We start from the raw sequence: 16,272 nt of genomic DNA on the forward strand, positions 1-16,272 counted from the left end.
GAAACCACATAAAGCTGCTTTTAAACTACCAATATCTGGAGAGCTGGAAACAAGATGAGACTGGTTTAATCAACAATCTTGTGTGTTTAAGACCTTGGGTTGAATGAAAGCCAGAAGATGCTGTACTCCTTGAAGACTCTACTCTGTGCAGTAAACTGTGTAAATATGAAGGTTTACCTAGCAAAATGCTCTTACTTCAGCTTCTATGCAGGGTGTTTGCTGAAATAACTGTAGCTGTTAGACCAAATGGAACAATTTGACAGTCCAAATTAAAAATAGAATTGCCATTTGTTTTTCTTTCTTTATTCCCTTATTTGAAATCGGCTAATTTTAATGGTCTTGATTTGCCACTGTAACTGTAGCAACAAAGAGTGAGGACTATACCAATTGTGTGAGCTCCATAGTACCCATCAGGAAAGTTGCATTGCTCACTGATGGCTCTGTGAGCTCACAGGTGTCCTACAAGGTGAGGAGACCCCAACCAACTCAACTCCTGCAGCACTTGCACAGTTGTGCAAAGCTTCATATTCAATGTCAATAAGAGACATCAAGGCTTGTAATTGGTTTCAGCCTGCCTTCTGAATCAGTGCCTTGTCTGCTTGAACACCTGGACAGTCCAATGTGCCAGGAAATCATGACTTTGCTGGAAAACAGAAGCCAGGGAATCTCTCTTGCTCATGCATGGTACAATTTGCTATACACATGTGCCTGGAAAACTGTCCAAAGATGTCTCGTCTTGGAAACCAGACATTGCTAAACCACTCTGTCTCCCAGGCCACAGTCTCAAACAGTGTCACCACATCAGTTGGGCCGCAGTTCTAACCTGGTATTCACTTCTGTCTCTGAAGCTCTGAGGCTCTCAGGGGTTTAAAGCTGACCATGCTACCAGTCTTTTAGTCCCTGCCAGAGTACCACACCCAGAGTGTGGTTAAAAGACCACAGTGTCTTTCAGTCTCTCTGACTGATGTCGGGCAGTTTGGATCTCAGCAAATCTGCTTTTGCAGTCTCTCAGGTGTTAAGAGTGCAGGGTAATAATCTCTTTGGGTACAGGAAGACTCCTTTGTCTGCTAGTTTTGGTTCTAACTAAGCTGAACATTCAGTTCCCTAGTCTTAAGTGACCTTTTCATTTATATAGTCAGGTTCTTTAAAAAAATAGTTGTTAGGTAGAAACAATTACAAGGATCTGGTTAAGAATGTGTTTCCTTCGATTCAGGACTCGATGGAGGGAAGATCTAAGCAACAGGACGGGTCCTAGGTGAAAATGTGGCTTTGCAGAGTACTTGTGTACAGTGAAGGTAATTGGCTTTTCTCTTCTGCTCTTGCAGGATCTTGGCGAGACAGCTCTTCACCTGGCAGTGAGGGTGGCTGAGAAGAGCTCTCTGGCTCTGGTGGACTTTCTCGCACAAAACAGGTCAGCAGCTCTGTGAAATCCCATCACCCGTCTCCTCACCACCAGGTGATGTTTCCAGCTGACCTGAATAATTTCGGGTGCCTGGATCCATTTCTACATTCACCAACCCTCTTTTTTTTTCCTTCCTAAATGACTGCAGAATATGGCAGGAAAATACAGAATTAAAAAGTAAATTATGTGGATGTAATGGCCTGACACTGTAGCTCTCTCTTACAGCAAACTAAATAACTGAATTATGTTAAATTCTTCATGGGCTTATGTCACTACTAGGGTTGGACTGCACCCTTTCTGTAGTGGTGCGCAAACTGATAGAACAGAGCTCCTGGTTGGGGAAACTATAGTTCATTACACGAAGTTTGAGCGGGGATCTGTGCGTGGGCTACAAAGGAACAAGTTAAGGTTAATTCCATGCTGGAGAATAGAAAGACGAAATGCAACATTTGGGCTTGTCTAGTCCATTACATTACAGCAACTGGGTGGAGCAGTCCCTTCGCAAACTGGACATTTTCACTGGACATTTTCCTTCATCTATGAGTTGATCTTTATCTTCAAACTACTTCCCAAAAACTTGATGGCAGAACTGTTATTTGTGAAGGCCTTAAATCTCCACCAGTGCCGTTAACTTAATGATCAGTGTCTTAATTGTAAACATGATTTGTAAAGTCAATCAAATAAATCAGTCCTTTTCTTGTTTCTAATTTTTTACATTATATTCCTTTTAGAGTTGTGTTGATAAAAACAGTTTGTCAAACATTGTGTCTAGCAAATTTAAATTGTTTTTGCTAAAAATGTCAAATTAGACTGTTATAGAATCATTTATCTCAACTGAAAGGCTCAGAAGTAGCAGTGTGATCAACATTTTGAGTCCGTGGCCAGCCAGCAAGTACCTCTTAGAGCTGTAATTAATTCCTCTGGGATTGTCTGAATGGTTAGTAGGTGGCTAGGTCTGTGTATCCTGATTGGCTGGATCTCCAGTTATTGCCTGCCAGCTTGGATCACCCTCCTGTCAGTGCAGTGTCAACTGGAGTGTCCACTCCAGGGACTTGAGCTCACAGGTTGCATTGATTTGTGTGTTAGGGAAAACAGCCAGTGCTGGAATATCGTACAGTAAGTGAAAGTACAGTACTGATTATGGCCATGCAGTGTGTCAACGCTTCCTGTTTTACCTTTCTGCCCAGTGGGTGCCTGGAGAAAAAGATCTCAGAAGGCAACACTGCACTGCATTACAGCTGCCTGTATAACAAGACTGAGTGCCTCAAACTGCTGCTGAAAGGAAAGGCAACATTAAGCACCGGTAAGAAGATACTGCATTCTCCATTAGAATTTCCTACAGCTGCACAAAATCACAAAATCAAATTCATGCTTAAAGAATACAATGCTACCTTACAGTGAAGATGGAAATCATTCATTCTAGTGCAGACAAAGTTAAGATTTGAGCTAGAGATTGTTTTAAATTCTATGAAGTCTGGTAAGTGTTACTGGATTGTCTTAAAGATCAGGTTAAATTTGGCATGGTGGTTAGCATTGCTGCCTCACAGTTCTTGAGTCCTGGGTTTGATTACAGACTGGGGCACCTTCTGTCGGGGAGTCTGCATGTTCTCCCCCATATCCATGTGGGGTATCTCCAGGTGCTCCAGTTTCCTCCCGGTAATCAACGACAATAGGTTAGATGACGTCCCTGGATTGTGCTTACGTGGGTGGGTTTGTGTGTGCATCCTGTGATGTACATGCATCTTGTCCACAGTGTGGTCCCGGCTTTTCCTGTGTTTCTGAGATAGGGCTGGTGTTACTGCGACAGCTGGCAAGAATAAGTGGCTTTCTGTTGATGGACAGGTGCGGTTGAAGTTCAAAGTCTGAGCTCATCCCTGTAACGCAAATCAGAGTACAAGACTTACTCTAGATAACCCACCCTAATTCTGCTTCCTTCTTAAATTACAGTACTTAAATTAAACTCAAACAGCCTTTTCTCCCTAAATATACCCTTTAAATTACTTGCAATATTCCTCCCTCCCCCCACACCCCCAGCACTAGCTGTGGTTTAAAAGCGTGGCTGTGTATCACAGTTCTGTTTCTTGTTTTTCAGTCACTATAGCTTTGACAACATTTTTTTTTTTCATATTCTTACCAGATGTGCATGTGACTGGAAATAGACCAGCTGACAGTACTCATCTGGTCTGAGCATTCCTGTCCATAGCATAACAAAATAGGAACAGATACTACAGGCTGGCATTGCTTGTTGTGAGGTCTCATCACAAAGCCTGCCTCATAATCTGCCTTCTCCTGTTCGACGTCATAGTTAATGACAGGAAATGGACGCCTGGTTTTGGGGACTTGGCTTGAGCACCCCCAGAGATGAATTTTGACTGCATACCAAGGGATTGAGCATACACAAGGCTAAATAACCATTCTCTTGTCTTGAACTTTGTAGTCAATTCAACTGTCTATTAATTCAGATTCAGTTAATTTATCAAATTAATTAATGATGATTTATCGACTTATCAGTGAATAATGGGCAGCTGAAAAGGGATCAGGGCTGGTCCCTGCCAACAAATGAACGTTACAGAAGTTATGTTTCAGAAATGGATGAACTAAATAAATTCGGAAAACTGGCACTACAGAGAATAAACCCCACAAACTCCAGTATGTGCAATTAATTTGACGCCAGAGGCAACACTGCAGAGGAGCCTGTGTTGTTGAAGAAGGGATTAGAAGGAAGGCAAAGTGTAATAGTAAAGGTTTAAAAGCAAAACCAATCTGATCATCATCATGAAGCTTCTATAACGAACATAAAAGGTTTTGTTGCCACGTAATCATGGATATTCCATTTTACTAGACATTGAAGACTTTAAATAGCTTTAAAGCTATTTAGCAGAAGAGAAGTGCAAAACAACACGTCTTCCTTAACACATTCTTGGGGTTAGTGAATATCAGAAAATATTTTATTTTTTTGTGTGTTAAGGCAAGAGGTGGCAGCATATAAATGCTTGGTTAATATGAGTTTGTTACAAGCCCTGCCAATTATTTTGAAAAGTTGGGGTCTATGGGTACCTTCACATTTTTTCTCTACTCACTTCTGTAGTTAACAGCGCCGGGGAGACAGCATTGGACATAGCAAAGAGACTTCACCACACACAGTGCGTGGAATTGGTAAGAAGCACAAGTGAATGCTACTTCACTGAGAGGGACATAACTACTGCACACCACAATATATTCCAACATTCTTTATAAAACACAATAAGTAGTAGAATGAGTGCAGTTTATTGCTTTTTATTTTTTAACATTTGCTATGAATCCACCACTGGACCTCGAATTTGCAAGCCATTTCTTTGGTAAAGAAAACAATTCTGTGCTAAAAAAGGAAGCCTGACGGTATCTTGCAAAGAATTAGAAACTGTGACATCGACACAGTAGTGGAAGAAATGATGTCGAAAATCAGGGTAGCGTGGGTGGCGTGAAACTTGGTGATCGTCCTGTCTTACCAGGGACAGGAAGAGTGAATTATCTGTTGCACAATGTAATACTGTATCAGTCTAACAAGGGCTTATTATTGATTAATTTGCACTTTGGATTAGTTTAGTTTAAGGGGCAAGTTTAGAATAATGGTGCTATCTCAGAACATCCTTACGTAAAGTGAACCCTATGCCAGCATGTGGGGAAACTGAGACAAATTGTGAAAGGTGCCTGTAGAAAATCAGAACCTAGATGTCCGTAAGAGTTCATAGATCTGCTCTTTAAGAAGTCTGGTCACAAAGAGGATTGATTAAAAGCAGCATCAAACTCAAACTTTCTTTGTTGTGTTATAGAGGCCTACCGGGTGATTTCTTTCACAATGACGCCTGACTGTCAGAGGTCAGGAGGCTAGTAGGCCCTGATGGGTTTACTGCCATCATGACGTTGCTTCTGCCCTCTGTATTTGTCCCAGCTGGAGCTGGCCCAGGCGGGGAAATTCAACTCCCAGATCCACGTGGAATACATCTGGGAAACGCAGCAGGAGTACATGTACGACAGTGAGGATGAGCTGGATGAGAGGGTAAGACACAGCTCCTGTTATACATGGCCAACAGGCGATTGCACCCCGAGGTGACCCCAAAACTAAGTGGGCTCATTACAAACTACAACCCTAAACCACACTTTCTCTACTCTGTGTTTCTCTTGGACTATGTCTTGTATTTTGTTTTAATCTCAGCGGTCTCTTAAGTGGCCCCCGACTAGCTCCGTTGGTAGAGCATGAGACTCATAATCTCAGGGTAGTGGGTCCGTGTCCCATGTCCCAGGCCAACAACCCTGTCCCATAAAAAACGAATGTTATGGAAACAGCAACAGGATGTTGCTGCCCCTACATGCCGGAAGGCATAACGGGTTAACATCCATGGAACCGCGACCCTCACAAGGAAAAGCGGAGTGAAAGTGGATGGACGGTATTTTGGCTTGTTTCTTGCTTACTATGGTGAGGAGTCCCCAAATATTGTCCCTGAAATGCTTGTTGTTTCCCTTTCCGATATATAGTACTGTCTAAACAGCTCTTAGTAAGTTGTTGACAATGTCCATACAGGTGAGAATTTTTTTGTGTCAAAAACTCCTGTAATATATACCTACAGTATAACACTCCTGACTCAAATATGAGCACAGGACAGGGTGGCATCAGGGTTAATCCTGACTGGGCTGGGGACAGCAGACAAGAGCCCATTTCCTTCTTCAGTAGGCCCACACAGGAACTGAGCCCCGGACGCTAGGGCTGTGAATCAACCAGCCATTGTTCCCAAACATGACTAATCCTGCAAGACTTCTGTTCTTCACACCACGGCAATCCATGTGAACTGGGCTCTTCTGAAACACAGCAGTTGGTTGAGTGCTAATTCCTCTCCTCAGATGACCTCCTTGAAAGCTGCAATTTGCTTATGAATGCATTTTGAAATATAGTTCAATTAAAGGTTGAATAAAAAAGGCTGAAAAACAGGACTTGGTTTGCACAGACTTTGCTGTTATTATGTTTATTCAGTATGTAAATTCAAATTCTTGTGTTTGAGCCTTCTGGTGGAAGAACATATGCCTCCTCTTGTTGAACACCTGTCATCTGCACCAAATGTACAGTTGTGCCATCTTACCAAGCTTATTTACAGGGTATATTTACAAATAATATTTACAAATTTATTTGTTTCTTAATAAAAAGCTGTTTTATTTTTTTACAGTTCCTAAATACTCTCGAGTCACCCAGGGGTGAGCAAACAGCTACAGTAACGTTTTTAAATGGGGTCCTCCTTAGCGACTCCGTCCTTTTACTCTGTGCTTGTTTTGCCAGGTCAGCCCATTACAGAGGTCTCTGCGCTCCACCATACCTTCTGGGCCACCTCCGACCCGCTGGAGCTATACCAACACCAGCATCTCCAATAAGACCTACGAGAACATTGACTTCCTGTGTCGAAGCCCAGCCTCCAACAGCTCCCCCTCTGAGCCCCCACCACTGCCTGCCAAAAGCATCCAGAGAGGTGAGGGGTTGCACTGCACCACAGACTCAGAGCACACGGACTGGAGCAGCGCTACACTGCGCCACAGTCTCAGAGCACACGGGCTGGAGCAGCGCTACACTGCGCCACAGTCTCAGGGCACATGGACTGGAGCTGTGCTTCACTGCGCCACAGTCTCAGAGTACATGGACTGGAGCTGCGGTACACTGCGCCACAGTCTCAGGGCACATGGACTGGAGCTGTGCTTCACTGCGCCACAGTCTCAGAGCACACGGACTGGAGCAGCGCTACACTGCGCCACAGTCTCAGGGCACATGGACTGGAGCTGTGCTTCACTGCGCCACAGTCTCAGAGCACATGGACTGGAGCTGCGCTACACTGCGCCACAGTCTCAGAGCACACGGACTGGAGCTGCGCTACACTGCGCCACAGTCTCAGGGCACATGGACTGGAGCAGCGCTACACTGCGCCACAGTCTCAGGGCACACGGACTGGAGCTGTGCTTCACTGCGCCACAGTCTCAGAGCACACGGACTGGAGCAGCGCTACACTGCGCCACAGTCTCAGGGCACACGGACTGGAGCAGCGCTACACTGCGCCACAGTCTCAGGGCACACGGACTGGAGCAGCGCTACACTGCGCCACAGTCTCAGGGCACACGGGCTGGAGCAGCGCTACACTGCGCCACAGTCTCAGGGCACACGGACTGGAGCTGCGCTACACTGCGCCACAGTCTCAGGGCACACGGACTGGAGCTGCGCTACACTGCGCCACAGTCTCAGGGCACATGGACTGGAGCTGTGCTTCACTGCGCCACAGTCTCAGAGTACATGGACTGGAGCAGCGCTACACTGCGCCACAGTCTCAGGGCAGACAGACACGAACTGGATCTGTTTCCTTCCCCCCCCCTCCTCCCCAGGACGCTCAGACCCCCAGATCTCCATCTCCGCCTGGGAGGGCAACCCGCCAGTGCGCCGCTCCTCGAACCCCCTCTCGCAGCGCCACAGCCCCCCCGCGCAGGACGGCCAGGCGCCCCGGACGCAAGCCGCCCCCAGGTCCCCCCGCAACGGCGTGCTGCGCAGCCAGAGGCAGACGGTTTTCTGGGAGAGCCAACCCCAGCATGATGGCCGCAAGGCAGCAGGAGACCCGGGCTCCAGCCCCACTGGCTCAGAAAACCGGCTGTCTGTCATCTCCCCAGCGACGCCTTGTGGGCCATTCAGGTGGAGCACAGCCTTGCCGAAAAATACTACTTGCTCTTCATGCAGATCTCGCTACATCACATTACATTAGTCATTACGGAGACTAGTAAACAGGAATCACCGTGCCGCCTCTCATCACAATTTGTGGAAACTTGATGACTAACAGTACTTTCACGATTTTGTGAATTTATTTTGTTACTGCGATTTAATAAGCGGTCTGAGAAATTGGGACTGCAGTTCCCCTTTAATACATATTATTTGCGCTGCTGCCACAGAGCTTGTGATTTCCTTCTCCACAGCGCCACCTACTGGACAGCTGTGAGTCCTAGCTCTGTGGTTTCAAGTTTAATTCTAATGCGGGGGTTGGCTGACTGTCCTGCTTGTGTATACAGAGCTTTAGAGCTCTGTGTGAAAACTGTGGCCAAAGCTGCTGACTCCAGGTTTTAAATTACGAATACCTTTATTTTATTATTGCGTTTACCTGTCTTTTTTCTTTAATTGCACTCTTGCATCAGAAGTGTATTAGATAGATACTTTATTGATCCCGTGAGGGAAATTGCAGTGCAACAGCATCTTAACACAGACAACACAGCCACAGTGTAACGAATTATATAATAATAGTACAATACATACAATACAATACAAGAGTTACTCACAGTCCGGACACACAAAGAACAAACTAGAACAGAACAGTACACAGAAAAATCATATCGCACATATGAATATAAATATAGATGTAAATATAGATATAGATATAAATATAGATATAAATGTATTGCACAGGCCCATGGCATATATTGCACAAAAAGAGCTTACGTTGTTCAAGAAGGAAAGCTCCTGGGGCTGGAGTTTAACGTTAAATGCCGGCGCCGTTTCTGTGCTTCCAGCTCGGAGAAGACCACGTCGTACCGGCGGACGAGCAGCGGGGGACAGGGGAAGTGTGCGGTCACCTCGACGAGCTGCGCGGAAAGCCAGGAGGAGCTGTACAGCGGCCTGATGGCAAACCCGCCCGCCTCGCCGCCCATCCCTGTTCCCGTGCCACGCCCAAGGAGGAACGCCATGGTTAGAGCTCCTTTCTCACTGGGGTCTGAGCTCGGGAAATGAGGAGTGGGAGTGGCCCGAGCTTCTGTGCAGCTCTGCGCCTGTGGGCTCTTCATTTTCTATCTACTGTATCTCCTTTCTTTAGACTCCCCAGCTTTGGAGTCGTGGAATAATCTCGTATTGCCTCCTCTGTTAGGAAAGCTGTGGAAGTCATGGCCCGGGTTTCCAAAGATGTGCCCATCTGCTTTCTAGATAGACGGTCCTTAACGTAGACAATTGTGTATTGCAGGGAAGGCCGACTCTGACCCCTGAGAGCCTCAGTAAAAGAAGGCCTGATAAGGTCACCCATTGTAAAGGGCATTACCCGTTTGGAAATACTTGGAATGTCTTGGTTCAGTTAAGTTGGGAATGGTCTAGTGTGTTCCTTAAGAGAAAGAGACAAGAACCTGGTGTTTTAGTTTCGGGTGATCTTGTAACTACTCAAATCGCCTGACTTCTTAAGCGGTGAAAAGAAAGTGTTTAAAAATGGCCGACACAAAGGTAAAGAAAAAAAACCTACTGGCCTGTGGCTCGATTCCACTAGTTTTCCCTTGCAGAGTCGGCGGTGTTTGAAAAGAGGCAGAAGGTGGTAACTGCACCTCACTGGCTTTATTACGCTTGCCAGTTGGACAGGTGTGCTAGTCGCAGAGATGAAGCTTGGAGGAGAGGGCAAGCAGTGGAGTAACAGCTATAGAACAGGCGGAGGGAAAGAAGTCCCATTTTATAAAGGGCAGGGGGAGAGGAAGTAAGCTTGTAAAAGGGGGCAAGTGGTCAGTGTTCAGAGGGTGTTTGGACAGACTGCTACCAGGGAGGGGTGCTACAGAATAGTGATCGGAGAACAGACCTACTGAGAAGGGGGTGCGGGGGTGGGTGTGGTGTGGCAACCTCAGGAAACCCTGACTTTGCTAGGGGAGTCATTTGTACAGCAATCTCTGGCCTACAGGGCTCCATTCTGAACTGTGGACCTCAACAACAGGAGCCTCTGTTTTTGTCACGCCCTGTGAACACAGGAAGTGTGAAAACTGTCAACTGCATGAGACTGATTTGATGAAAGCCTTAAATCAGGTCTACTCAAGAGTGACCCCTCATCTCTCTGGCCAGTTTTGCAGCAGCTAGCTTCTTAATGTGGTGTTCATTTGTTGGATCAATGCAGCAATAAAGGAGCAGGGAGAGGACTGAAGGGACTGCAGATTTAGTTGTTCTGCATTATATGACCCAGTGTAAGGGAAAAGGAGACAGCTTCAGTTTGTCACGGTCCTTTATTAATTGTTATTCCCCAGTTGCAGTTGCTTCTATCCATGGATCCTCGTGTTCTGCTTGCAGGTAAAGCCGAGGCAGAAGAGGGTCCAAGCCCTGGTGGACTGCAAGCCGGTCAGCACAGAACAGCTGGCATTTTGCAAGGACGAGGTGATCGTGGTGACTGGAGTGGAGGACGCACACTGGTGGGTACGTGATTCCCGAAGCCCTTCCCAGCTGGCAGCGGCTTTGAAGTCTTGTCCTTGAAGCGTGGTGGGGCTCCCTCCAGTGGCCTGTACCAGGAGAGGAAGAGGACTCTCTGTGACCCAGGCCCTGGGGTTAGAAGAAGATGATAATGTCTGTTGCGCAGGTCGTCACTTTTGGACCCTTTCGGTAATGGACTTGTACAGGAAGCTTCGTTTGGTCAAAGCCGCCGCCAAAAATAATGATGATAGAGAATGTGAAAAGATAATGGACGTCATCTTGACTGAACGAATGTGCCATTCATAAGAATTTTCCAGTGTGCATTAACACGTTAAAAAGGTAGTAGTAAACATGGGTGGGGTAGGTTTTGGAAAAGGCCAGAGCAGATGTTTGAACTGTGATGTTTGAACTCTTTGTCTGTTTGCTGATTTTCTGTATGTTGGCAGGTGGGTCACATCGTTGGAGACACATCGAGGACAGGAACATTCCCAGTGAATTACGTACACATGTTGCCAGATTAGCACTTCCAAGCTCTTCACACCAGAGGGCACCGACAACCACAGACCAGAGTCAGGTGGGGGAGCAGGAAATGGGACACCAGCTTTTCGACTGCACCAGCAGTCTGGTCAGCATGGATGAATGTATAAGACCAGAAAAGGAAAGAAAACTGTATTTTTAGATTGTGAATAAGATTGGACAACCAGCAGTTTGGTTGTTGATCTCCATTAGTATGCAGACGTTTTTTGTGCATTTTTTATAAGCTTCAGAAAGTCCATATCGCGTCCTACTGACCTTTTGCCCTGCAGTAGCCTTTGTGTGACGCAAGTTGTGAACTATGAGATCTGATCTCTCATGCCAGCCTTCCTCTCTGGCAAGAGGATGTGTGCTGATGGGAACACTAGATCTTTGCTTCCCAAAAAAACTCCAACCTGACCCGTGTCTGCACATCTTCCTACTTCAGTTTGACCTGCCTGCTTGGAAGTGAGAAACATCACTGCTCGTCAGCCACTTATCAGCACCCTTGCTTCTCCTAGACAAATACGACAGTCTTTGCCTGGATGGACCAAAGAAAGTCTCTGCAGTCTCTGTCCTGCTTGTTGGGAAGTGTATGTTTTCAGTTGACAAGACAAACGTGAATAAGACCCTGAAGAATAGTACAAAATGGAAATGTGGGCAAATACTGCTCACAAGGGAGGAAGAGTCATGTTTGGATTTTCTCACTCATCATACATCCTCTTCAAAACTGCACAAAAAGTCTTAAAAACAACTTGGAAGTTCTCCATTTACAACTGGTGCAGTGGAGAAATCTCACGTGCTGTGGCCCATACCAGTTGACTGGGTGGTATTCATCAATGACCTAGAGGAATACATAGGGTACTCTGTACTAAACGAGTACAGATGTGTCTTGTGATATTTGCGAAAGCACACAGTGCTTATTTTACTGTAGATATTTGACATAGGAGAAGCAAGCAATCTTCCTTAATGTCTTTGACGTTAGTGACTGAATTCTTTGGTATGATTGCTCAGCAAAAACGAAAAAGGACAGAAATGGCTGTCTGCTTCAGAGCTGGAGTTGTAGCTTATTTCAGACTGAAAGCCCACTGCTCTGTGTGCCACACTGTGGCAGCTTGCTCATGGGGTTTGTCGAGATGCTCAGCCTAAGTTTAAGATCTCTCCTGACTGATCCCTGAACTATGAACTGTCTCAAAAAATAACTGTCACTAGGAAAAGTAAACAGAATTGGTTGCTCTTCATCAAATGTTTATGTTTCTGAGCCATTTGCTTTGTTACAAGGCAGGAATTGATCCTTTAAGCAATGGCAAATTAGATCAAAGTGCCATCAGGTGTGGTAGGGATTGTCACCAGATTACCAAAACTTCATATCATTATCTTCACCCTATATTGGGACTGCAGGTAAATGTTTGATACTATTTTTTGTACTCAAGCTGCAGTGGTTACAGGGGTGATCCTTATTGAAAGAGCCCCATGCTGATATGGAAAATCTGGCTCCAACATAAAAGCATAGTGTTGATCTCAAGCTGCTGAATGTTTTAATTTTGTCAGATCATTTCATTAGACTTGGTCTCTGAGTCAGCCTTTTAACTAGAGATAGGAAATCCACTTTAGTGGAATGACTTTCTTCATGGGAAGTTATTTCTAAAAATCCTTAAAAATCCAGAATTTTCCAAAAGCCCATGCTAAAGACTGTGCTAATAGCCTAGCACATTTCAAGGTGCTACCTGTATGTGAAAGACTGCCTTTGTTCTTATTTTGCTGGTGCACCTCATTGAAATAATTTTTTTCAAAGTGTGTATCTTTTTTATTAAAAAATGCTTCATCCACTTGATGAGTGAATTGGTCCTTCAATAAGCTGTGTGCTAAACTAATTTCCAGTAACCCTTTCCAGTAAACCTGATCCCAGTGATAATGACATAATGAACAGTCTGTAAAAAGCAACATTTGCGAGCACTGCTCAACAAGACGTCTTTCATCGTTTCAATGAAACACTGACCTGACTGCTCATTATGTTCAGCACAATTGTTGAGTTAACACATATCATCCTAGATCATCATTTTCTATGGTGAAAAAAATCGATAAGCACAAAAACTGTACTTCGTTATTCTACATAGAATGTGGGTTATTTAAAATGTCATTTGTTTCAGTATATTTTAATTATGTGATGAGTTGATAAAGCCCCTCAGCAAGCTGTTGGGCTGTTGGATTCTGGGAGTAACACTATGCCTTTGCTGAGTACAACATTCAAGTGTCCTGCTATCAATAACACTTGTGCCCCAAAGTTCTTAAAATGCATGCGTTTGCAGCAAGATGTGCCTTGTGTTTCACCTATTGAGAACTAAAAATGCTGTCAAAATGCCTCTGCATTTTGTCTCTTCTGCACTAAACAGTTTCCTCGGATTTCAGCTTGTGCTGCTGGAATGGGCTGAAGTCCCATGATTCAATGGTTTTTCGTTGGTTCTCTCAACTGTATGTCCTCCGTCTGTCAGCATCTTTATCTTGTAAGTGACCAGCTCTTCCTGCGGACATTTAGAATGAGTAAATAACCAGAACTGCCTGATTTTCCAAATCCTAAGCACATAGTCTCCTTTCTTCCCGACAGCTGTCTGCAGTGAATTGTGTGTCTATATAGAGAATCTTTATTCCCAGATGTATCTATAATATGATGTATCTAAATATCTGCCTATTGGTACAGCACATACAAATCTGAAGGATGCGCTGGTATTTGGCCCAGGATAACATTTGGAGCAAGGGTTTTGAGGCCTGCATAAAGCCTGTGTTTAACTAATGGCATGTGGTCCTGCAGTTTAGTTTAGTTTAAGTTCACCATAAAGCAATTTAGATGCAATTTAATGGTTTAGAATATTCTACTTTAAACAATCCATACACTGTCATAGCACTAGTTTTGCAAACCAACAGTTATTATTTTTAATCTGTATATACTTTTACAGACCTCATTAGGGTGTACAGTACCTCATTGACTTGGATTAGGAGTGATGTGTATTGACGTTTGTCTGATGGATCCCAGAGCAAAAGTGGGCACGATATAATTTGATTCATTGGACTAGTGTACAACAAAGTCTTCACATTCATGAGGATTCAGTCGTAGCCAAATTCACATATAACATATTAGTCCACTCCATAGCCCTGCATAAGGTATTACAGTATATACAGTAGTATGTAAGACATAAGTAACCTTCCCTTATATGATAATTAAAGTACTAATGCAATGACATCCAGTTAATTTAAATTACATTGATAATGTAAAAGAAACAACAGTGATGACAAACAGTAATCAGCTAAAATAAATCCCACCTCTGTATCCTGCCTGCACTTTCTCCATGATCAGCACACCCCACTGTAATCAAACTGTCAGTGAGCCTGTGGAATTGTCATTCCCCACACTGCTGACACGGAACCTGGAGCGTTCGTTACAATGTGAAAGGGCCGCGCTGAGATGCAGAGGCTGGGTAGTTGGGCAGGGTGTGGGGAGAGGCTCACTAGCTAGGCTCATCTTGCAATCCTAGGGTGTCGTGCTGCTGATTTGAAAGCTGCAGTTAGCAGCTTTCAGCTCAGTTTCAATCTGCTCTGCTCTTCTTCCATACAAAATCCCATCTGCCAGAAAAAACAGAGAATCGGCAAATGTTACATTTGCAGATGTCTAGACCCTACTGTATATTTCTCTCTTTGTCTCAGGTTTTGCACATTTTCAATATGCTTGTGTTTTCTGTGGTTCTGAGGAGGAGTAAGGTTTGTCAAAGTGCTCCCTGGTTTCAATATAAAGACCCCTACAGTGTTCAACAGACCACACCTGTGCTCCCTAATATACAGTAGATCAGAATCGGAAAGAAACAATAAGGCCTTAAAGCCTTAATTGTTTAGCTTTGTTTAATTGATTTTTTTCTCTCTTTCATGCTGGCTCCATTTTCTTAATGTTACAATTTCTGTTGTATTATCGGTGCATGCATTTGTATGGGTTTCTAATGACTGTTGGCAGGTTGGTTTTTTGGAGAATTAAACTATTTTCCTAAGGTGGTCTTTATCTTTATCTTCTCTGCAACAGTAACTTAATTCATTTTCTCCTTTTACCTGGTGGACATTGCAATTAAATCCAAGCTTTATTGTCCCATGGGGAAAATGTATTTATGTTTTAAGAGATTACAGAGCAGATGAAAGATTTATTGAGTTTGGGAGCTGTGAGGGTGAGCATCATGCAAACATTTGTAACTAAATATTAATTACAGACACACAACTGTGCTGCACCAAACCACATTCAGGTGATATCTTTAGGATATAGCAGTTGCTTTTTATCAAGAGACAGACTCTTTACAAGCATATCATTTGCAGGGTTAAACACAGCAATGGTCTTGCCAATTTTTACAGCTGGTTGGACTGGAGCAATTGGGGTTAGATACCATGGTTAACAGTACAACAGAAGTGTTCACAGAGGGGACTTGAAACCACGATCTCCCACTTATGAGCCCAGAGTGCTAACTTCTACTCTACATTAAGCACCCGAGGTAAGAGACGGCAGTTTGTTGGCAGAACCTGGACTTGAACAGGAAGCCTCCTGGTAATAAGCCTTTTACCATATTCTGACCTGTGTCTAGAGGTCAATAAGGCCTCTATTGTTTGTTTATAGGTTCACATGCAATGTATTAATTGATTCAATAAGTAATTAGTGAATGACTGAGTGCCACATTTTCATATGGGGTTGATTTACATCAGTTTGGTATATAAAAGGTGTGCTGCATGGTGGTGCAGTGCTCAGAATTGCTGGAGTGCTGGCAGGTTAATTGGCTTCTGGGAAAAATTGACCCTGGTGTGCATGTGTTCCTTGTGATGTCCAGGGTGTACCCTGCCTTGTACCTGTTGCTTTCAGGGGTAGGCTCTGGCTCCCCTTCACCCCTCTACAGGGTAAAGCCAGTAGACAATGGATGGATGGTATGTGGAGGGACTTGGTGATGGGTTGTTATAGGGTAGGTCTTTGTGTAGTGGGATCATGGGATGTTGCTGAATAAAATACTGTGCAAGGAGACTTTGCTGTCAATCATGGCAGGTACCTCCACTGTCATAGATACCCTCCATAGCAATGTGATGGACAACCTCCACTGTTCTCCTCTGTGATGCACTCTGCAACTCGCAGTGTAAGAGCTGGGAG

At 44.5% G+C, this 16,272-nt stretch overlaps 1 protein-coding gene across 1 annotated transcript in view; it reads left to right on the top strand.

The window, feature by feature from the left end:
- Positions 1-12,937, top strand: part of asap3 (ArfGAP with SH3 domain, ankyrin repeat and PH domain 3) — a 43,898-nt gene extending 30,961 nt beyond the window's left edge. The window contains exons 18-26 of the mRNA XM_069195570.1: positions 1,326-1,411; positions 2,590-2,705; positions 4,491-4,558; positions 5,334-5,441; positions 6,711-6,897; positions 7,796-8,096; positions 8,963-9,137; positions 10,479-10,601; positions 11,042-12,937. Of these exons, the coding sequence (XP_069051671.1) occupies positions 1,326-1,411; positions 2,590-2,705; positions 4,491-4,558; positions 5,334-5,441; positions 6,711-6,897; positions 7,796-8,096; positions 8,963-9,137; positions 10,479-10,601; positions 11,042-11,116 (1,239 nt within the window). The 3' untranslated portion in view covers positions 11,117-12,937. The remainder of the gene's footprint in view (positions 1-1,325; positions 1,412-2,589; positions 2,706-4,490; positions 4,559-5,333; positions 5,442-6,710; positions 6,898-7,795; positions 8,097-8,962; positions 9,138-10,478; positions 10,602-11,041) is intronic.
- The last annotated feature ends 3,335 nt before the right edge of the window (positions 12,938-16,272 follow it).

The sequence above is a fragment of the Lepisosteus oculatus genome, chromosome 11, assembly GCF_040954835.1.
Source record: "Lepisosteus oculatus isolate fLepOcu1 chromosome 11, fLepOcu1.hap2, whole genome shotgun sequence".
Lineage (NCBI taxonomy): Eukaryota > Metazoa > Chordata > Actinopteri > Semionotiformes > Lepisosteidae > Lepisosteus > Lepisosteus oculatus.